We start from the raw sequence: 22,671 nt of genomic DNA on the forward strand, positions 1-22,671 counted from the left end.
CACAGAGAGCATTTTGGTACACATTCGTGAGGGACCCGTACTCCCTCAGGGAGCTCTACTTGCTGGCCGCACACTGACAATAGTCCGGTCTGGGGCCGGGCAGGCGTTCATGCGGCGACCGACAACACCGCAGTGGCCGCAGGCCGGGATGGTGCGCTGATATTGATGGACTTGAACGCTTGAACGAGCATCCACTCGTAATGTACGTAGCGCGGCTTCTTTCCCGGGAAAGGGGATTCGCGCTTTACTTGACGTCCCGAACTTGCGTATCTGCAGAATTTCGCCGTGGCACTACCGGAAACTTGTGCAGACGGATTCTGCTGTGTCTTTGTTTGTAGTGACGGCGCCGAAACAGACGTTGCCGCCGTCTTGATCAGGTGGCCCGCAAGTGGGACTCTCTTGTTCTCCATACTGATCTAGAAGTCCCCAATAATCTTGTCTGCAATTTCGGGTTTCCGTCTGGAGAAGAGAATCAAGTTCCTATCTCTCACCGGGAGAACTGCGATCAGTTGCGGGGAGTCCGGTCCGAGGTCGGCTATGAACGCCCGTCCGTATCCGCTCTCCTGAAATACCTCGTGCAGGTATGCTCGGTTCTCGGCTTAATGGCAACCACAAACCTTCGGGTGCCGGTTTGGGTAACGGCTGCGGCCTCCACGTCGTAAGAGGCCGGTCTGTGCGGCCCGCTGTACGTGGAGCGGACGCCGGCGGCGGTAGCGGCCGGGAAGGCCGCGTCGACTGACGCCGCTGTTAGGGCATGACCCTGCGCTCAACGACACAGCGATGCTGCTTGAGTTTAGTTCGACTAAGTTTTATGTCTGTCGTCGTCTGTATTACCCCCACGCTCCCTTTCGAGATCAACGAACACTCAGTCGTCGGTACATACAAGTGATTATTTCAGCACCACCTTCGGACCCCTAGCGCCACCTTTCAAAGCGGACGACAACTAATCCAGCAGTTGTCATTTTCTCCGAAAGTAGGCGTCAGGCGTCCGACGAACATGCCGACGAACCCCCGGATTTAATAGCATCGCTCTCAAAAGCAATCCCAGGACGGGGTAAAAATTCAAATGGGGGTTTACGCGAACCTGCTCTTAAATAACCGCATGTATCCAGATTACGTGGGATTATTGTGGTGGCAAGTCGGATGTAAGAAAACGCATATTCACTTCTCGAGTGCAGTGGGAGTCCCTGCTGGCCAGTTCTGACCTCAACGAACAGCTTAAGCTGATCGAAGCGGCCGAGAAGGTTGCAAGGGACAGTAGAGTGCTGGACTGAGGACCCAACCCTGCATTCCCATGAATACTTGTGATTTCTAATAAGTGTTTTTCAGGTTGGTTTTGAGGAAAGGAAAGGCGCATTCCTGACGGACCTTTAGGTTTGATTTGGTATATGGTACTTTAACGTCCCCGAGCGACTCAGGGAATAAGGGACGCCGTAGTGAAGGGCTCCGGAAGTTTCGACCACCTGGGGTTCTTTAACGTGCACTGACATCGCACAGTACACGGGCCTCTAGAATTTCTCCTGCGTCTAATTTCTATGAAGTTGAAATTCTATAGTAGGATACAACTTACAAAAACAGCAGTTGCTAATACTGGGCCGCGGTCCGCGGCGTCTTGTATTACTCCGCTGGCGAATCGCAACTGTAAACGAAATCAATTTTTTAATGCTTGACTATATGAAACAATCCACGTATCAAAACTGAAGAGCTCGTAACTTTTTTCTTGTGCTAGGCTTCTTGTTTACGTAACAAACAAGGTTTCAGCCACAGACTACGTTTTCGTCGTGGAGGAATTCTGCGCGCGGAGACTGAATGTGGGCGGAGCTTCACTGCAGACATAAGTTGTATCCGACTATAGAGGCCCGTGTAGGTGGACACTCGGTGAGAAAATCCAGTGAACCGCGCAGTGAGAAAATGCAAAAGCAGCACACGTAACGTAACTCGTTACGGCTGCCGATGTACCCCCCAAATGGCTTATATGACCGAGGACGTAGCGCCTGCATCGCGCAAAACATCGCATGAAGAACCGCGGTCCTTCTAGTCCATATCAAAATGGCCGTGCACGCTTCCCGCTACCATACCGCCTCTCCGTTGTCTGCTAATTAACCTAGCAGTGATCTCAAGGATGCGAGAAACCGGGTGCGCTAATATGTGCTGAACCACGGAGGAAGGAAAGAGTTTAGGAGAGTCCGTTGCGTCAATTTTATTCGAAGCCAGGCATGAGAACTTCCGCCACTAGTTGGCCGCTGTTTCGGTGCGTTTGCGCATGCGCAACAAGCAGCGAAAGAGACGAGGCAGCGCCATCGGCCCAATGCTTCCAGGAGTCCGTGAGAAAACACGTGACTTGGGGATCTTTTTTTTCTCTTTTTTGTAATGCAGCTTGGATAGCGAGGGGCCCGTGCTGTCGGAACAAAGTGTAAATGAAAAACACTTCGTTGAACACTCGGCCAGAATCCACCCTTGCATCAAGAAAGGATTTCAATTAAAAGCTTCAAGGAAGATTACCCTGTCTTTATTAATCAAGGACGCGTGCTTAGAATACGCGTGGATAGCGCACGATTTTTAGTACCCTAGGGACATCCTAACTAAAACAAGGCGCAGGGCTTCGATGAGTAACTCTGCTGCGCACTCGCAGTGATGGGCGGTCTTCTGGTGTCTAAAAAATACGCGTGCGAGGTGCCGTGATCATGTAGGCGGTTCCTCCAGAGTGAGGCGAGGGTAGAATTCGCCGAGCTCTGCCATATGTTTGTATGGGCACGTAAATTTTTGGTAGTGGGGGACGGCTTCCTGCTGTCCCCCGGCAATCTAATCGAAAGTCAGCACACCTGAGCGTAATTGGGTAGCTAACCTGTGGGCGAAATCGGTTCAGCGTTAGCCGTCTAGTGCAGTAATTTGGGGCTCCGGTTTAGCCTCTCTGTAGACGACTGGCCAGTTCAGGGGCGTCGTACGGACTTGAGAGAGGCCGCTTGCACGAAAGTCAGGCTATACACTCCGTGGTGCAACGTTCGCAGTTCAGATGCCAGCCTAGAATTCAGTAAAGGAAAGGCGCATAACTGGCTGATTTTTTTTTTTTTTTTGGTGGACGAATGGCAGTGCTAGAAATTAGGGGGAAAAAAACCTTATGCGATGTTTTGCGCAATGCAGGTGCTTGTTTTGACTAGGCCATGGTGGATATCGTCTGTGTCGCCTCCAATAGTACATTTTGCGGTAGTTCTCGCTGTTTGTTGATACTTTTTGCATGCGTATGCGCGATCGTATTTCGATCGTCTCACCAAATCGGAAGCACACATGCTCACTTCATATTACGATCGCATATTTCTGAATCACAAAATATTTCGGCTATTAGTTTCGTGCGCTCGGCTGATATCGCAATGGTGCTCGAGGCCTTTCACGAGAGCAGCCGCAGATTCCAGCTCCGAGTCCGCGCTCATGTGCTGAACGTGTTTTGCCAGGTGTTGGTCGAGCGCGGTACGAGAGCGTATACGGTCTTCATTGCGTTCGGCGCAGTGCAAGGGCGGATATGCTTTGAAAAACGCTTGACTGAAGCATTTCCTTTATTAAGAGCCCTCACAAGCACGTTGCTCGAGGCATCTCTGCGGGCATGTATGTGGCCACAGAATTACGGCAGCCGACCGAGTGCTGATTCTCTCGTTGCCAATCGCTGTACAGCTTGATGCTCGGGCCTTCTGCCACTTAAGCTCAAAATATCTGAAAAGTACCGTAGGCATGCATCTCCTCGTGTTTGGCTCATTACAAAACGAAGAGATAAAAAGAAGCTCTTATCGCTGATCATCATGCAAGTACACGCGGAACGTGAGGCGCCGACATGCAGGGCTTTCATTCCAGAGGCAGTTCTCTGCGGTAAAGCTGCAATATTACAAATACGATACGCAGCTAAGTTTGTACAGTACACGCGCTTGTCCTAGGTGAACGTTCAAGAAGCTGATATGCGGATTTGCCGAGATGCATGCATTCCTTGCCCGCAGCAAAAGCCGGTGGTGCTGGTGAAAACATTTAATTGCTGAAATAGAGTTTGGGAGCCACAGAGTGGCCCCGCTACATGGTCGGCGTCCCTAGTCCGGGACACCGCATGACAATGCCCCGTCTTTCGCCCGTTTCACCAGAGCCCTTTGGGACTCAAGCGAGGAGCAGTTGAGGAGGGCAGTCTCCGATGCCTCTCTGGAAGGGGTAGGGGAAGGGGGTGGTGGGGATTTTTAGTACATGCCCACACCATGAGGAAGATATCACAGGTCTCCCCACAGTGCGGGCATCGCCCATCCGTGTTAGGATCGTAATGCTTTAAGATTGCAGGATAGAGTAGAGTACCTGTGTGCAGGCGCCTTAAAGTTCGCTCCTCCGTCTTACAGCTTACAAGAAGCAGTCCACGAGCGTAGAAATCGAACGACCACACCAGAGTCCATCACCATGCAGGGTCGATCGTCGGCGGTCCAGTCTTACATACTTACTGCGTAGTAAACAAGCACGCAATAATGCGTGAGTCCGGCGAGTCGTTTGATGAACAACGCACGGGCAATTTTTCCGTCCTATGTGGTGTCGACTGAAACACGTTAGATTGCGATTGCTCATCGCATGCTTTCGAGGATTTCTCGAAGCTTACACAGCACGAAGGCACACGCTCGCGTTGTCGTCGCCGTTGTATACGAGTGCTGTCTTGATCAGCTATTTATTTCTGTTGGTTGATCAACTTTTTGTTGATCGCTTTGGGACGTTAAACCCCATAAAACCAAACCAACCAAACCAACTTTTTGTTTTGCTAATTTTTTATGTTTCATTATTGTTTTTTGCTTCTTGTTTGATTTTTTCCGCAAGGAAAGACTGTTCAGCCAGTTGACCCCACGTATGGATTGTTATGTGGCTAGCGTTGCATTGGGTATGGATCTTTCGGGTCGGACGAACGCCACTGATGAGCCAAGAAATACTTTCGCATTAAAATTAGGCTTGTGGGAGCCATTCCTTCTCGCATTCTTCGGGAGGAGCAAACAGCGTTTCACAAGGCCCCCATTTGTTTTCCCCCAAACCAAACTATTTTTATTTTTAAATTTTCTACAACGTTGTCAACGCCCTCTGCAATGAACACAATGAACGACTACGGCCCGTGGCTTCAGTTCCACCTTTCCGCCACGACATTTTCAACGCCAGCGCATGCAGCGCATACCTCGCATTGCTGCCACGCAACTCAGAGCGCGATTTGGTCCACTGACCGAGGAAGCCAGTTATCCGTTTTAACGGCCTCGAGCTTCCCCTTCTAAATAAACATTGGAATCATTCATTCTTCACTTTCGTGACGATCTCAGAGCCTTCACGTCCACCTGCGGTCTCTGCGGGGTAGGAGGCTGACAATGCTCCTTGCCCACGGATGGAAGGTGGCGAAGACGACGACGTGCAGTGCACAGCGCTAGAGTGTGTGGCGATAAAGTCGAGGTGTGATCGGTTGCTGCGTTAGCGCAGTGCTTTCATGCAGTGGCCAGCGAATGCGATGTGTTCGCGCCGCCGCTGGTTCGAAGCCCAGCCGCAGCAATATTTATTTAGGTACCTGGAAGATATCGAGGGTCAAAGGTCGCGGCTGCAGAGACTCCATCAGCTTTTTAGGGTAGCTAGTGAAGTAACGCTTTCGCAATAAACATTTAGGGGGCACTTTGGCTCTCTTAAGTGCTGCAAGGCGAAAGCTTTTCCTGGCGCACTGTTTGGCCTACCCGTTGCGCCACCTGTCGGATCGGACGACAACTATTGTCTATTAGTTATCTTCTGCTCTAGGAAGGGGCGCTAGGCTTCCAGACGACAACTATTTTTCGCTAGTTGTCTTCTGCTCCAAGAAGGATGGCTTGGCATCCGTGGGTGACCTTATTACTTCGAATCCGCGCGCTCTAAGGTCTTAACCATTTCGACCAACCGAAAACCGTGTCAGCTCTTGTGACGACCTCCTGTCGACAACGATGAGGCACTAAAAGCTTTCGCCTTAAAAGAATTGGAGTAGGTTCGGTAAGTCGGCTTCGTGCATGATCGGCGAAAGTCGGAGGAACAGCGCTAATTGGGCTAACCAGCGCTAACCAGCCAGATGGAAATTACGAAAGCAAGCCAGTGACGGATCATGGCCTGATACTTTCCGTAGCTTCGCGTTCTGCTGCGTGTCGTTGCTGCGCACGAGATCGAAAACAACGACCAGTAGATATTGAGGGCTGCCGCAGACAGGAGAACAAACAGCTGATCGCTCTCGTGCAACCGTACACATCAGCGACGACAGGGCGAGCGTGTGCCTTCGGTGTGTGCCGTGTGCTTCGGTGAACCATGTGTAAGCTTCGAGAAATACTCAAAAGCATGCCATGAACAATCGCAATCTGTCTTTCAGTCGACACCACATGGAAAGGAATAACTGCCGGTATGCTTCTTTACTACGCAGTAAGTTTGGCTGTTATGACCGCGGACGATCGACCCTGAATGATTGACTCTGCTGTGGTCGTTGCGATTTATACTTTCGTGTACTGTTTCCTGTGGGCTGCAATCAGAAACGAATCGGGATACGTTCCGTTGAACTGTGGTCTGTCGCCCGCCGCCTTTTCCTGCCGGCAAGGGATGCACACATAATCTCGAGAAAAGCACATATCAGCTTGTTGAATGTTCATCTAGAACAAGCGGGTGTACTGTACAAATTTAGCTGCGTATCGTATCTGTAATAATACTGGTTTACCGCAGAAAACTGGCACTGGAATGAAAGGCGCTAAATCAAGTCCTGCGTGTCGGCAATTCTTCTTTTTGCTCTTTTAATGAGCCAAACACGAGGAGACGCATGCGTACGGTACTTCTAAGATATTTAAGCATCTCTAGCAGAAGGTCCGAGCATCAAGCTGTACGACAATCGGCGAGGACAAAAACAGCCCTTACCTCGATCGGCGGCCGTGACCACTGTGTGGCCACTTATATGCCTACAGAGATACCACTAGCAATGGGCTCTTTTTTTAATAAAGGTCATGCTTGAGTCATTCAAGCATTTCTCAAAGCACATCGGCCTTTCCACTGCGCAGAACGCAATGAAGACCCTACGCTCTCGGATCGCGTTTAACACATGCATGTATGCGCGCGTCTGAGCGCGTACTCGGAGCTCGAATTGGCAGCCACTCTCGTGAAAGGCCTCGAACACCATCGCCACATTATCCGGGCGCACGAAATTAACAATCGAAACATTTTGTGAATTTAAAACTCTGCGATCACGCACACGTATGCAAAACTAATAAATAAACTGCGCGAACTAACGTAAAAGGCGCCATAGCCGACGACACAAACTGTGTGCACCATGGGGGAAGGAAAAACTCTTACTCCATGGTATGCACCACGGTCTAGCGCCTTCATCGCGCAAAACATCGCATGAAGAACCGCAGTCCTTCTAGTCCATATCAAAATGGCCGCGCGCGCTTCCCGCTACCATACCACCTCTCCGTCGTCTGCTAATTACCCAAGCAGTGATCTCGAGGATGCGAGAAACCGAATGCGCTAATATGTGCTGAACTATGGACGAAAGAAAGAGTTTAGGAGAGTCCGTTGCGTCAAATTGTATTAGAAGCCGGGCACGACAACTTTCCCCACTAGTTTGCCGCCGTTTCGGTGCATTTGCGCATGCGCAACAAGCAGCGAAGCAGACGAGGCAGCGCCATCGGCCGAATGCTCCCAGTAGACATGAAAAAAAAACACGTGACTGCACAACCTTTTTTTCTTTTTCTTTTTCTTGTAATGCAGCTTGGGTAGCGAGGGCCTCTCCTGTCGGAACGAAGTGTAAACAAAAACCGCCTCGTTGAACGCTTGTTCAGAGGCCGGCTTTGCCATAAGAAAGGATTTCAATAAAAAGCTTGAAGGGAGATCATTCTGTTTTTTTTTAATCAACGAAGCACGCTTTGAAAACGCGTTGACGTTGCGCACCGCTTTGTACCCTTGGAGTAACCTCACTAAAGCAAGGCAGAGGGCTTCGATGAGTAGCTCCACATTGGCGGCATTCGTCTGGCCGTTCTTCTCAAAATATGTGCGAGGCGTCCCCGATCATGAAAGCGGCGCCTCCGGAATGAGGTGCGGTGTCGGTGACCGCGCTGAACTCTGCCATTACCTTTAAGTAGGTATTTGGGCACATAATTTTTGGTAGTGGGGGATGGTTTCGCACTGTCCCCCGGTAACCTAATCCAAAGTTAGTACACCTCAGCCTAATTGATTTAGCTAACCTGCGAGCGAAATCTGTTCAGTGTTCGTAGCGGTGATATATAAAGTTGTGGGCCCGGATTTGTCTCTGTAGGCGGCAGGCCGGTTCGGGCGCGTCGTACGGACTTGAGAGAGTCCGCTTGCACGAAGATCAGGCTATCCACTCCCCTGTGCTAGTTCACAGTTGAGATGTCAGCCTTGCATTGAGTAAAGGAAAGGCCATAACGGGCTCATTTTTTTTTTTTTTTTGGTTGGACAGATGAACCACAGTGCAAGAAAGGAGGGGAATGAAACGGGGCTTTGGCGGTCATGACTAAATTCGCGTGGTAACGAACTTATCCGCACGGTTTCGTCCCAAAGAATGGGTTTATGCGAAAAAGAATAGTACCGTCGGATAGATCATGCAAAATCTCATATGTGGGAATCGCGGGTTGAGGTGGGTTATTTAGTTAATTACAGCAAGAAATTTCCAAAAAGTGAGGAGTTTCGTGTCATCACGACGTTGTCCGCACGATTACGTCCGAACGAATGGGCTTATGCTAAAAGAATGGCGCCATCGGATAGAGCATCATGAAATCTCGTACGGTAGATTAGGATGTTTGGGTGGACTCCAAAATGTCCAAAAAGTGGGCGTGGGCCGTTGTGAAGGTTTCGCCAAATTTGAAAACGCCGTAAGTGTGTCATCACGTGATCGCAATTGTGGGCGGAGCCAACACATGGCGCCAAATTTGAAACGAAGCATGACTCGAAGTTTGAGAACTCAGATGGGCAATTGATGGAACTTGATGAAGTCAATGGTGGTATCGATAAGATATCGATAAGTCATCGACTTGGGGTTTGAGGGTCTCGACAACAGGTCGCGAGTTCCAGTTGACCTGAAAAGTGTGGAAGTGTTATGCAGACGTCTTGGTGAGACGTCATAAATTGTGACGTCATGCTTACGCATTTCTCGAGTGCGGATGGCCCAGTGATCTCTAACGTTATTTGTACTATTTACAAAAGAGGTATTGCTTGGACTGTCCCTCAAGAGCACTCGCAATCACAACGAGGGATCGCTTGTCCAGGACCCTTTGGCTTCCATGGCGCCCTCAACTCTTGTCATCAGGGCTCGTTGGTCTTGGAGATTTGAGCAGCGGAGCAGGGCAGCCTTCCAGTCCTCTCATTGGGGGCGAGCAGATATTCGCAGATCATGCCCACACCATGTGATACGTGTCCACAAACACTTCCCCACATTGTGAACACTCGCCGAAAAAGCCGAATTGAAATGTTTAAGCACTGCCGGGCACAGTACCGTGTTGGTGTAGACGCGAAGAAGCCAGGGCTGCTCCGCCTTTTTGACGCCTTTACGGGGTGGGGGGGGGTGGGTATCGGCCGTGAGAGGCTTTACACAGGAGAGAGATCTCCCGAAAAGTAATAGCTGGATTGAAATCAGTAGCCGGATCAGGCAGCGGCAGAGGCGATGCCCAGTGGTTAAGCTCACGGACGGTAGCGTCCGCTACTTTATTTCCTTATATCCCCGCATGTGCTGGGGCCCAGATGATGGTGCGCCGGGTTGGGAAACGCAGTACTCACATCTATGTAAAATTTGTGCGGCACGATCTGAAATTTGCCCCTGTACAAAATTGCGGCAAGCTCCCCTTGAGTGGGTCATACTGACTCGGGACGCTGGATCCGCGGCTGCACGTGTGATAGCAACTTCCTCCGCGAATATAACGTTGTGGGCAAGGAAGGTGTGGTCCCGAACTGGGGACCCCCATGGTGTGGGCCGGCCGCGGCCGTGTAGCATACCCCTCATCGAGCTCCATACTGCTCGGAAATGGCCTCCGCTCGCGAGAGGCGGTGGACACCATGGGCATCCTTTGTCATGTTATTTGGGAGGGGGCGAACCTGTAGCGAGTAGAGCCACGCCTCGGGCAGGGATGCCCGCTTCTCCTGTTGGGTTGTGTAAGTGATGTGCAGGCGGGTCAGAAGGCGGCTACCCGCACGTATATTGTGAACCTCACGTATTGGTTGATTAAATGAGCCTAGCGCAGCTCCCCAAAGGTGCTTTTCATCCCCAGACCGAGGATACGTCGGTTGGACGTTGCAGTCGGGAAGTCGAGAGCTCTCAGAGATTTAGCGGAGAATCATTTCCAAAGAGTGCCGCCGCGGTGGCTCAGTGGCTATGGTGCTCGGCTGCTGGCCCGAAAAACGCGGGTTCGATCCCGGCCGCGGCGGTTGAGTTTCTTTGGAGGAGAAATTCGAGGCCCGTGGACTGTGCGATGTCAGTGCACGTTAAAGAACCCCAGGTGGTCGAAATTTCCGGAGCCCTCCACTACGGCGTCTCTCATAGCCTTAGTCGCTTTGGGACGTTAAACCCCATGAACCAACCAACCAACCATTTCCAAAGCGTTCTCATCGCATTTGCGCAGATGCAGGTATGGTGCCAAATACAGGATTCGACTGGTTGGGAATGCATTGACGAGCCGATTGGAGTATTAGCATCGCAACCCCCTCGTTTGTTTGATACCCGGTGGACCATACGTCACGCCTGGTCCCCCGCCATGCGGAGCTTTTTCAGCGTGGTGTCAATCTTGCGGTTCCTGCATGTGTAGGTACAGTCCCAATACTCTGATTTCCTGGTGTTCATGTATCGGACCATTAAGCACGAATTGTTATATTTTGGTTGCGCACTTTGGATTGGGACGTATGTCACGAATTCCTATTTGCTTGGGGAGCACTCAAGGCCGCAGCGGCTTGCATAATTGTCCACAATAGCCGCCGCTTGCTGCAGGTTGGCCTCGATTCTTCCAACCGATCCGTGTGTTGCCCAGAGGGTGATGGCCGCGTATAGGGCATGATGCACACCCGGGACCTCACCCAGCAATGTAGGGAGCTTCATCACGGCCGATTGAGGAGGAGAGGCGAGAGGACTGCACCCTATGGAGTCCCTCGCGTGCCAAGTTGGTACGGGCCATGTTCAGTGTCTTGGGGTCGGATGTATGATTGTCGATCTGTGAGGAATTGCTTGATGTATTGGAATGTGCTGTACTCACAGTCCATTTGTGACAGGTGGGAGAGGGTAAAATCATGTGTCACAATGTCGAAAGCACCCCACAAGTCCAGTACGATGACCACCTTGTCGTCTCCAGAGTGTTCGACAGGATCAAAGATCTAATTACGAAATTGCAGCAGGACATCTTACGCGGAACCCGCACATGGGGTCTCCAGAGGCGAGCGTTTCTAGGTAACAGGACAATCTATCACTGACCATGGTCTCCATCAATTTCCCCACAAAAGAAGTGAGAGAGATGGGCCGGAGGTTGCCGGTGTTAAGAGCTTTGCCTGGTTTGGGTATGAATGTGACGACGGCCGTCTTGCAATCCACCAAGTGAGACGAATCTCCTGCCAAGATGGTATTGAAGCATTCGAGCATCCGCTCATAGGCCGGTTCTGGGAAGTTAGCGAGAAGTTTTGTCGTCACTTTGTCGCCGCCCGGTCCTGTCCCTCGTTTCATTTTGTCCAGGACCGCTTTGAGGTTTTGATGCTGGAACGTTCGATCCAGCTCTGCGTTCTCAGAACCTGGGTACGAGTACGCCGTAGCACGGAAATCCAGGTCTGTGTACAGATATTCATCCTAGAGCCCGTCAGCCAGTCTGGCTGTGTCTCCGTTGAAGCTGTCAAGTGCTCGTCGAAGATGTTTTTGGGTTTCGGTGCGTGTTTGGGTCGGGTCATTGAGGGCGCGGAAAAGACGCCAGCTGCTCCGGTTCGACATTTGTCGAGCAGCGCTGTTGCATTGGTTTACCCAGTTCGATTCGGCGAGTTGGGCCGCATACTCTGCCGCCTGTTGGGTGAGTTCCGCGATGCGGATTTTGAGTTGGCAATTCTGCTTCAGCCGGCGCCATCGGTGAACGGGGCTGTGCCGGGCCTCCCAGAGGTCAAGCAGGTGGCGTCCACCACCGGGTTCGCCTCTGAGAGTTGAACGTGCTGTTCGGTATTTTTGAGTTGGGAGATGAGGTGTTGTGAATAGGAGGTGCAACCTAGATCGACTATAGGGATAGGGATAATGTATTCGGATCTGAATTTCGTCTAGTCAGGAAAGGTTGCTTTAGTGTGGGGTCTTGTAAGGGGTTTGGTGCGGATCCTGGTCGCAAGGAGGATGCTGTGGTCGCTACCCAGGTTTTCCTCGGCGTTTTGCCTACCCGCATATCTAATATTTTTGGTAAAGGTTTAGACAGGGCACGTGTCGCGTGCCATGGAGTTCCCAATGCGAGTGGGTTGTGCAGGGTCCGTGTGAAGATTAAGGCCCAACGTTAACACAAGTTCCGCCAGCTTGCGTCCTCGTTTCTCTTCACGTATGTACCCCCTAAGGGCTGGGTGCCTTAAAGCCACCATCGATTATGAGAGGCTCCCTGAGCGCCACCGTGAACGCGCGAACGAATAAGTCTGCAAATATGACGTTCGGAAGTTTGGGACGGCTGTAAATGTTGCGTATGTGTAATGGGAGGTCTTGTTTGGGTAGCAGAAGGATCGTCACCATCACATACAAGAAACTCTTTTTGTAATCTAGGTCCACCGGGGAGGTCGTATAATATTTATGCACTAAGAGGCAGCTGTGTGCATCCTGGTGATATACTGTGTAATTTGTGAGAATGGTTGCGTCTTCCACCTCTTGGAGGGCCACTGCAGGAGGTAAACTTGGGAACGTTGTTAGGAAAAGCCGGAGGTCGTCTCAATTAGTGCGGGCCCTGAAACTAAGCAGTTCGAGTGTAAAATTCGGACGGTGCCCGAATTGCTGCATGAGTACCTTCGCGGTTTATGAGTGCTCGCGATTATCATCACTAGAATTTTTGCTTACTAGGCTTGGACTCGCCTCTGAGCCGGGTGCCCCAATGACAGCAGATTCCGTCACGCTGGGCAGGTTGAGGGCGGGCTTCTCTCCCTCATGCGCGGCTTTTGGTCTACAAGTCTTAATATTGTGGCTTCTTAGACGCTTGAGTGTGCTGGAGCGCCTGGTAGCTATAGTTGGTTTGGTCGTGTGTGCGGCTATAAAGCTCAGATTTTTTTCTAGAACCGCCTTGATGGTGGCTGTGATTTGAATTTCTAAGGCGGAGAATGCGGAGTTCATCTGGGCCTCCAGTGAGGTAACCCTCGCCTCAAGTGCAGACTGCGCGGTTGGTTGCAGCCTGCGCGTTCGCCGCAGTGTTGCTGTCCGTTTTCACGGCGGGGTGGGGGGCTCTAGGCAGGAAAATTATTGTGCGCCTGAGTCGGGGCAAGATGCTTCCGTAGATTTGCGATTTCCTCTTTGAGGGCGGAAATTTCGGATTGCTCGGCCGTTTTTGTCGCTGCTTCGGAAGGGGGGGGGGGGGGGGGGTGGACAGAGGTTAGGAGCGGTTGCCCTGCCCTTGCTGCTCAACTGGAATCTCTGGATAATGGTTTTTCACGCACGTCCGCGAGAAATTGGTGGGGGAGCACCCATTCGTTTTTCCATGTAGGCTCGGGGTTGCGGTGGTGCTGTCTAAGGCATCTTCGGCTTGCCGGTTGATGAACCGCCTGGCTTGCTAGTGGCCTGGTTGCCTCCCTTGTCCTTGGTTTGGCGTGGCCGCCGTTTCCTACGTTTACAGTGGCCCTTCTCGGGCGTCGGTCCCAGCTCCGGGCGCATGAGCGGAGGGGTTCGCTGCCTGACGCACGCTCCGGCCCCCGTGGTACGTGCTCCGTCACACAGAGAGCAGTTTGGGACACATTCGTGAGGGACCCGTACTTCCTCAGCGAGCTGAACTTGCTGGCCGCACACTGACAATATTCCGGTCGGGGGTTGGGGCCGCCGTCAATGCGGTGACCGACAACACCACAGTGGCCGGAGGCCGGGTTGGTGCGCTGATATTGATGGACTTGAACGAGCATTGACTGGTAATGTACGTAGCGCTGCGTCTGTTTCGCGGGAAAGGTGATTAACGCCTTATTTGACGTCCCGAACTTGCGTATCTGCAGACGTTCGCCGTGGCGCTGCCTGAAACTTGTGCGGAGGGATTCTGCTGTTTTTTGGTGCGTAGTGACGGCGCCGTAACAGACGTTGCCGCCGTCTTGATCAGGTGGTCCGAAGTGGGACTCTCTCATTCTTCATGCTGGGCTAGCAGTCCCCAATAATCTTGTCTGCAATTTCGGGTTTCGGCGTGGAGAAGAGAATCAAGTTCTGATCTCTCACCGGGAAAACTGTGATCAGTTGGGAGGAGTCCGGTCCGTGGTAGGCTATGAACGCCCGTCCGTATCTGCTCTCCTGAAACACCTCGTGCAGGGACACTCGGTTCTCGGCTTAATGACAACCACGAAACCTTCGGATGGCGGTTTGGGTAACGACTGCGGCCTCCACATCTTAAGGGGGCGGTCTGTGCGGCCCGCTGTGCGTGGACCGGACGCCGGCGGCGGTAGCGGCCGGGGAGGCCGCCCCTATTAGGGCGTAGACCTGCGCTCGACGACACAGCGATGCTTCTTGAGTTTGGTTCGACTAAGTTAACCGTGATTAAACTCGTCATTTCTATCTGTTGTCGTCTATATTAGGCCCACCTCCCCCCCCTTTCGAGATTAGCGAACACTCAGTCGTCGGTACATGCAAGTGTTTGTTTCAGCACCGATGATGATGATGATGATGATGATGTAGCCTTCCCTTCTCGGCCGCTGCGGTAGGCTGCTGAGACCGAGAGTAACAGCTATCCACGACAGCCTCTAGTGTGAGCAGATTCACGCAAACATTAACTTTTTTTAGCAGAACTAAATAAATGCACTTTCTAAGTTTGGCAGTGTGCACACTATACTTTTCCCGTCGCTTGTTCCTGCTGCGTATCTGGTGTCCAGAGTACGCATTCGGTTCGAGATCAAATGCGAATGAGTTCCCCTAACTCCCCTAACTCATTCGATGGCGAATGTCATTCGAACCTAATGACATTACATGTTCCCGTGTAGCAGTCGTTTAATGACATTAGGTGCTAATGTCATTCGATTCGAATGACATTAAATTTGCTAGTGTGACAGGGGTATAAATCATCTTCACGCCTGGGAATCGATTTATTGCCAGGTGATAGCAGAAACAGGAGCCGGTTGCATCTTTGGGAGTACAGTGTTTCTGGCCTTACTCGTTAATGTGAAGTTAATGCAAAATGTGCCCTAGTTGTGTCTGGGCAACCTTGCTTAGCCCAGCGATCATTTGAACCACTCTTTTTGGGTTAGTGTAAATGAGCCTTTTAAGGCAACATGGGCCAGCTCTACCTTTTCGTGCACCCCGACCGGTTACTATGTACCGTCATTTGAGCTTGGGTGCATCCGCTTGACCAAATGTGTGTTGTGCAAAGCAGGTGAATGCAGGGTAGTCTTGGCTCTGCTGTAAACCATCACAGGAACTAACTACAAATCCTGCGACTCTTAAATCAATTCCTGTCTTTAAAAGCAAGTTCATGTACTGGTCCAGAGAGGGCGTGCCCTACATAAGCACGGGCGTGTCATTTAGGAGTAAGCTTGTGTGGTGTGGTCTAGGACAAAGGGGAAAGAAGATGCCTTTAGGATGTCGGAATGCAGTAGCTAGCTGGAGATGACTTACTGAACAAAATGCAAAAAATGGGTCAGGGAGAACAGCCTGGCCACTGGCCAGTAATCTGTCTTCATTCTGTAGTACACCAAGTTTGTCAGATGGAAAGAAGAGCTTTGTGAAATGTAATTACGAATGCAAACAAGGGAGGAAGGCCCAATGAAAGAAGGCGGGACATTGTATTTGCAAGGAGCATTCATAGAGTTTTGTCACTTTCAAGCTCTGCACTCTTCATCCTTTTCATTCTGTTATCCTTTTTCTTTTTTAAACCTTGCTGTTCCCTTATTCCTGGGTGCATTTTGTGCCGCTCCCGTCTTGCCTAATGATCGTGTGTTTCGAGGATGATCCCATTGGCTCTTCGTGAACGGTCGTGTTAGGAAATTTGGGCATGCTGTTGCTATCATGCTTGCATCGTTGCTGATCCAGTTGAGCGCGAGGTCTGCCTGCACTAGTTGCACTCCAGCCTAATACACAGTCCATTACTGCAGGTCTCAGTAATGGAAGCAGTCTACGTAAGCTAACGGCCGAGTAACACAGTCTTCTCGGCCATTTGTCATCTTGCTTGCGATCTGTCATGCGGAAAACGGGCAACAAACTCAGCTCTTGATGGCAGGATTTGGAGCTCTCTTAGGTGTTGCATCTGTTTAGAACCCCTTTCAGGAAACACCTCCGTGCATATCCTCGGAAAGCTATCGGGGCAGAGCCGATGAAAAGTTTGTGCACGGCAGACATCTTTCGCAACCGACGGGAAGGTCTCTTCGGCTCGCGACTTGCCAAAGAAGAGCTCGCTGCCATCTTGAGAACTGCACGCATTGCGGCGCGAAGAAGGGGAGGAGGAGACTTGCCTTGGAAAGTGATGAGGTGGCGGGGTGGGCCTTGGAGAACCCGTCCGAATATTTATACCTGCTGCAGCCTCAGCGACAACAGCTGCGATTTTGGAATGGGACTGATGCATCTTCCGAGGGCCACTTCTCTGCACACACTGTGGCGCCGTGAGGGAAGGGTTTGTTGGTGTCTGCCGCATTCTCTCCCCTTTTCCCCCTCTCCCTGGAGTGCCAGGGAGGGAGAAGGGAAATGAGCTGGGGTCTGGAAGGGTTTCGAGCTGGCGCAGCGCCAGCAGCTTGTTTTTCGGCAGCAGCTGGTTGTTGGTTCCGCAAACAGAACGATGCCGCCTCTTATATACTACCTCTCTCTTCCTCTCTCCTTGCACCCCCTCGCTCGTTCCTTTGTCGCTTTTGGTCCCTGCTTTAGACCGCTGGCCCTCAGCGACAGTTTGGGGAGGGGGGGGATTCAGCTGCTTCAATGCATCTTGGTTGTCCCGTGAGGCTCGCCTTTGGTTTTTCCTCTTTCGATCTGTTTGTTTATTTGTTCTTCCTAACCCTTCCTACATCGCTGTTGAGGGGTTTGCGGCCACTTGTCATGCTTCTGGCCTTGTCTCCTGGAACAGCACCGATGGGGCCCGTTTTAGTTGCTGCTGTTGTCGCAGCCAGCCACCAGAGTTGGCCGCCTTGCTCCTGTGTGGGCTGGTGCCGCTGCCGGATTTGGAATGATTCCATTCGTCTTCTCTCTTTGCAAGCTGGGACTGGAACGACGGCAAAAGTTTGGAAACTGATAAATGTATGGACTGGAGTGAAATGGGAAATGGCGCAGCATACAAATGAGCACGGAGCCAGCGGCAGGAACGCTGTCACTCTGAATTTGGTGACAATTTATTGCTTTCTCTTATAGTTGTAGCTGGACGTGGGACTATCTCGGGAGGTGAGCGGGGATGACATTGTCGTAAGTCATGACCAGAAACTCTAATGTTAACCTGCTAGTTGACGGAAATGTTCTCCAGGTTGCACAAGGGCGACCTCAACAAGATGCTTTGCAAAGTTGCGCTCTCAGATGGTGGATGGGTGAGTGGGCATCCCAAGCAGCATTGGTAATTTGCCCAATAATGGAAATGTATTGGCAAAAACCAGTCCTACAAACGACCAGGGTGACACCAATCATTTCCAATATTGGGCCAATTACCAACACTGCTTGGGATTGTAAAGCTGTCAGTCTTCCTTGTTCGCCATGAGGAAAGTGCAAAATGTCTGGAAGTATTTTTGCTTTTCTTATCTCCTTAAAGGGACACTGACGGCGAGTTGCGGTTGGCCTGTACCGATAGTTTATAGTGTTCTGGTGATAGACGCGCTGCTTTCACTAAAAACGGAGCTTTCATAAGCTAGTCAAGGGTCCACGAAATGAAGCAGAGGCATTGCCGTTATGCGCCATGTTTGAAAGCAAGCTGCGGTGACGTCAGTAGGCTGGGCTGCTGCGTTGTCCACTTCCAAGCAGTGATCACGGGATCCTTTTTTGGCCTTGATGTCATGAATTTAAATTGAATGGCGGGAAGAGGAATGTCCCATTTTTAATCCAATTTTCTCAGAAATAAGTGTGTCTTGATGCCAGACAAACACGAACTTAGCCAAAAGAGACATATGCTAAATTTTTACTGTAAACATAAATTACATGGAGTTGTGCTCGATGTTCCCTTTGAGATGGGTACGAGTTTAGAAAGGTGAATAAGCAGTGCATTAAGAGCACACGTTTGACCTTGCTTACACTGAACCTAGCAAAGGCAAGGTGGAGTCAATACAGGTGTGTCAGTTCAAAGCACTAGCCAGCTCCAGTGTTTAGCAGCTTGAATGATGATTCATTTGCAACAGTGTCAACAAAAAGCGCTCAGGGGTCTACCTCGTTGCATTAATCTTCATGTGGTGCAGAAAGAAACAACGGACAAAATCAAACTTGGCTCGGGTTATTTTACCCTATTTTCTTCCTTCTCTTGGTTACATCTTTATTTTTGCTATTTGACAACACGATGCGTTGCCAACTGAACCATCTCATAATTTTCTTAAGGGGGGACACTGGTCTTGAAAAGAAAATTTTATTAATTTAGTCATAGTTATGACATTTTCAGGCCACATGTATTTTTGTGCGCTGATTCTAGTTATGTCATTTAATTTCAAGTAAAACAATTCCTTGAGCACTTATTCACCTTTTATCCAAGTATTTTGTAGAGAGTTTTGAAGAAAATTTGCTGCAGGAAACTCGCTGAAATGCATGCCATTGGGTTCTCTCGAGACCAAGGAATACAATAAGGGTAAAATTATCATCCTGGCTCTCATAGAACTTGAGTAATAGGGTACTGAAGCTGCCACTTCAGAAACAGGAATACACACTTTTCTTCTCATTTCTGAAGCGACAACTTGAAAACTCTATAACTTAAGTTCTATGATTGGCAGGAAGACAATTTCACCCTTATTGTATTCCTTGGTGTGAAGAGAACCCAATGGCATACATTTCAGTGAGTTTCCCGCAGCAAATTTTCTTCAAAACTCTCCGCAAAATACTAGCATAAAAGGTGAATAAGTGCTCAAGAAATTATTTTACATGAAATTAAATGACATATTTAGAATCAGCACACAAAAATACATATTCCCTGAAGATTTCGTAACTGTGACTTCGTTAATAAAATTTTTTTTTCAAGACCAGTGTCGCCCTTTAATTTGTTTCATGTTTTCTTGACTTGCAACTGCCATGAGCGTGCACTGTTTCAGGCATGCGGAGTACACATGGGCATCAAATTTGCGTTCAGTTTCAGACACTCGTGGCCATATTTCAGCGTGCGAAGTAAACCATTATCGATGCAGCGCAAAACACAAGGACAAGACGGGCACACAGACACAGCATTGATGTAAACAAATGCTGATGGATTTCAGTGCACTGTGCAAAAATTTATAGGAACCCTCAGTTGTTGCATTTCTTGTGCCTTGCACCCACGTTTTTATGGGGCACTGCTTGTTGCGTTTGCCTATAATTATTGCATTCTTATCCTTCCTCAACCTCAACCTCCCTCTGGTTTGTGTCGTTGCAAACCGTAAGTTCGGTTGTATGAAGTAGTGATGCGTTGTGCTATCAAGCATTGTAGTAAATGACACAGGAGTAGCTCCAGGGACTGAATGGGGCTGAAAATCTCTCTGTCCAACCTGTTGCAGGGGTCCGGTTAGACAGGGTTCGTGGTGGCCGCCAGAAGTACCGGCGCAGCACCGATGGCCCCTACCACGTCCAGGCGCTCACCCCAAAGAAGGTCTCCCTCGAAGGTCAGTCGATCCATTAACGCCATGCTGCTTCTTCCTTGCTGAAAAACGGGGCTGTTGTGGTACAGTGTAGGCCTTGTGGCTGCTCCATCCTCGTAAAGGCTTAACTTCACTGATTGTGAAGCTGAAGGCTCACAGCATTGAGCCTTTTATACAGCGACAGCTGTTAAAGGCACATTGCACAGTTCTGCAGAGTCGGTGTTGACGTCGGCGTAACACAGTGCCTCAATGATGGGCCAGCATGCAACGGTGTCATGCATGACATTGCTGCAGCATGCCGGGATAGTGCACTATACTGAGCGACAGAATATTGACATCACGCGTACTCTGCCAAAGAAGAATGAGCAGATTATATTCAGTACAGCAAATAGCTGTTGCTGAATCTCATTTTACACACTTAACTAATCCTGCAAGTTTTTAGTGTGGTAGCTCTACTAGGCGCACTTTCCGATTACGGGCAGGCATATGTACATACGTCCCTGCAGTGTGCTTTGTGGCAGGCAGCTCTCCTGCCGACCGGACTGTGGGCAGGCTGCCACGTGTGAAGGGTACACCTGGGTGAAGGCCTTCAAGGTAAATGCTCTTAGGGTAAAGACCTTTAGGGTGAAGGCCTTCATGGTAAATGCTTTCCAGGTAAATAGGTAGAACCTGAAGGCATTTACTGTAAAGACCTTTTGATAGAAGACTTTTATGGTGAAGGCCTTCAGGTCAAATGCCTTTGGCATGTAAGGACCTTAAGCTCCCACTGTAACTAGGGCTACTGCACATTATTCCGTGCTTAGCCATGCTAAGCCGTCTGGTAATTGTTGTAGAGTGAAAGCTCTATTACGACATCTCCCAAGGTTAATCTTGATGCGGGTTTGACCTTGAAGCCCCGGAGCGCAGGTAAACCATGTGACTCGCCAAGCAGAGACGCACTTGCGTGCACTCGTCGGCTGTGCAGCTGTGATACTATGTGATTAGGAGAGGGCAGGTTGGGAGAGGTGCAGCTGCACATTTTAGCCGGCTTCACCATTGTGATAACACGTGATTAGGATAGGGTGCAACAGTTGCTACATCGGCAGTTTCTTCTTCAGTTTCGCCATGGATAAGGTGCGCGGCGGCCCGAGTGTGTCAACTCCTTGGCGTCGCCGTCGAGCCACGTCCGATCACCCAGTCGATATAGCTCGCCGAGAAGGTCTACTGCAGAGGACGCATGCTAAACGAGCCGCTGAAAACAAGGAGCAGCGGGAAACTAGACTTGCGAAGCAACGAAAGCATCACTGGGAGGGAAAGGCCAAATTTGTTAGCGAGGCGAAGGCTGCCGCTGCTAATCAGAATTAAATTAGAATTGGCTCACCAAGCACAACACAGCTTTCGTTCTATATAACTAGGTTGAGAAGAGTTAAGCCTCACCAGATTCTTTTTTTCTTTCCTCAAGATAGTAATTATTAGGCTTAGGGGCAAGGTGCTGGTAGCAGCATCTGTACGTTGCCAATGCATGCATGTGCACAGCTGCAAAGTGGAGGTGGAGGGGATGAAATGGGCAGGCAGTTTATTGTAATGGTGACCCCCGTGAGCTAACCTTTCTGAAGCGTTTTTGCAATGCAGTGACAGTTGCAGTGACTCCTGCGAAACTTCCTTAACACGTCAGAATATAGATGTGCTGGCGGCGGAAACAGCTGTAAAGTGTCGGGGGGGGGGGGGGTCACAAGATGTTGTGGCCTGTTCGAGTCACTAGGACATGTGTTGGGCCTTTGCCGTTTCCTCCGTTATCTCTCGCGATTTCAAGGCTGATGGCGTTGTTGTCTCTCCGACGATCACTGCAGACAGTGTGATAATCTCGGCGCTGGTGCACTGTGAGCCGGAGCCGCTGCTGGCGATCACCAACGGGTCGTCGTCGCCGCCCCTGGACACCCACTACAAGACGGTCAGCGTCCTGAGCGAGCTGGTCGACCGGGAACTGGTGGCCACCATCTCCTGGGCCAAGCAGATACCCGGTGGGTGACAAATGACGAGGTGGAAAAAGAAGACTTTAAGATCACTGCGGCGACCCACATTGGAGCAATGCGAAAGCAAAACGTCCTCATACTATAACAATGTCCGATTCTGACGTCCGCATACTATATCAACGTCCATGGCTATTGACGTCCAAGTGTAATTTTCCTGTGTAATTAAGTAATTACAAAACTCATGAACCAAATTTTTTCCTACAGCAAGATCTCATCATCATCATCAGCCTGACTACGCCCACTGCAGGGCAAAGGCTTCTCCCATGTCTCTCCAATGAACCCTGTCCTTCACCAGTTGCGGCCACCGTATTCCCACAAATTTCTTAATCTTATCCACCCACCTAACTTTTTGCCGCCCCCTGCTACGCTTGCCTTCTCTTGGAATCCACTCCGTTACCCCTAAGGACCACCGGTTGTCCTGCCTTCGCATTACGTGCCGTGCCCAAGCTCACTTCTTCCTCTTGATTTCAACTAGGATGTCATTAGCCCTCGTTTGTTCCCTCACCCACTCCGCCCACTTCAGATCTCTTAACGTTGCACCTATAATTTTCCTTTCCATAGCTCGCTGCGGTGTCCTTAACTTAAACCCTCTTTGTTAGCCTCCTTGTTTCTGCCCCATAGGTGTTATGTGATGAGCAAAATCTCAACACTCATTATCTAACGCAAGCAAACTTTTGCGCATTTGTCTTTATTGGACGACACAATAATGCAGACAAGTTTTGATGACACGACATAGCCTTCTAATGCTTTCGCATTAATAATGACCCATTAGGCATTTTCAGGTGACTTTTGCCAA

General features: G+C 50.2%; 1 protein-coding gene across 1 annotated transcript in view; it reads left to right on the forward strand.

The window, feature by feature from the left end:
* The window catches only part of LOC149329013 (steroid hormone receptor ERR1-like), a 123,379-nt gene that overhangs the window by 78,595 nt on the left and 22,113 nt on the right, over positions 1-22,671 (forward strand). The window contains exons 3-4 of the mRNA XM_089560066.1: positions 19,783-19,887; positions 21,693-21,863. Of these exons, the coding sequence (XP_089416192.1) occupies positions 19,783-19,887; positions 21,693-21,863 (276 nt within the window). The remainder of the gene's footprint in view (positions 1-19,782; positions 19,888-21,692; positions 21,864-22,671) is intronic.

Source organism: Amblyomma mixtum, chromosome 9 (assembly GCF_055824585.1).
Source record: "Amblyomma mixtum isolate Tamu chromosome 9, ASM5582458v1, whole genome shotgun sequence".
NCBI lineage: Eukaryota > Metazoa > Arthropoda > Arachnida > Ixodida > Ixodidae > Amblyomma > Amblyomma mixtum.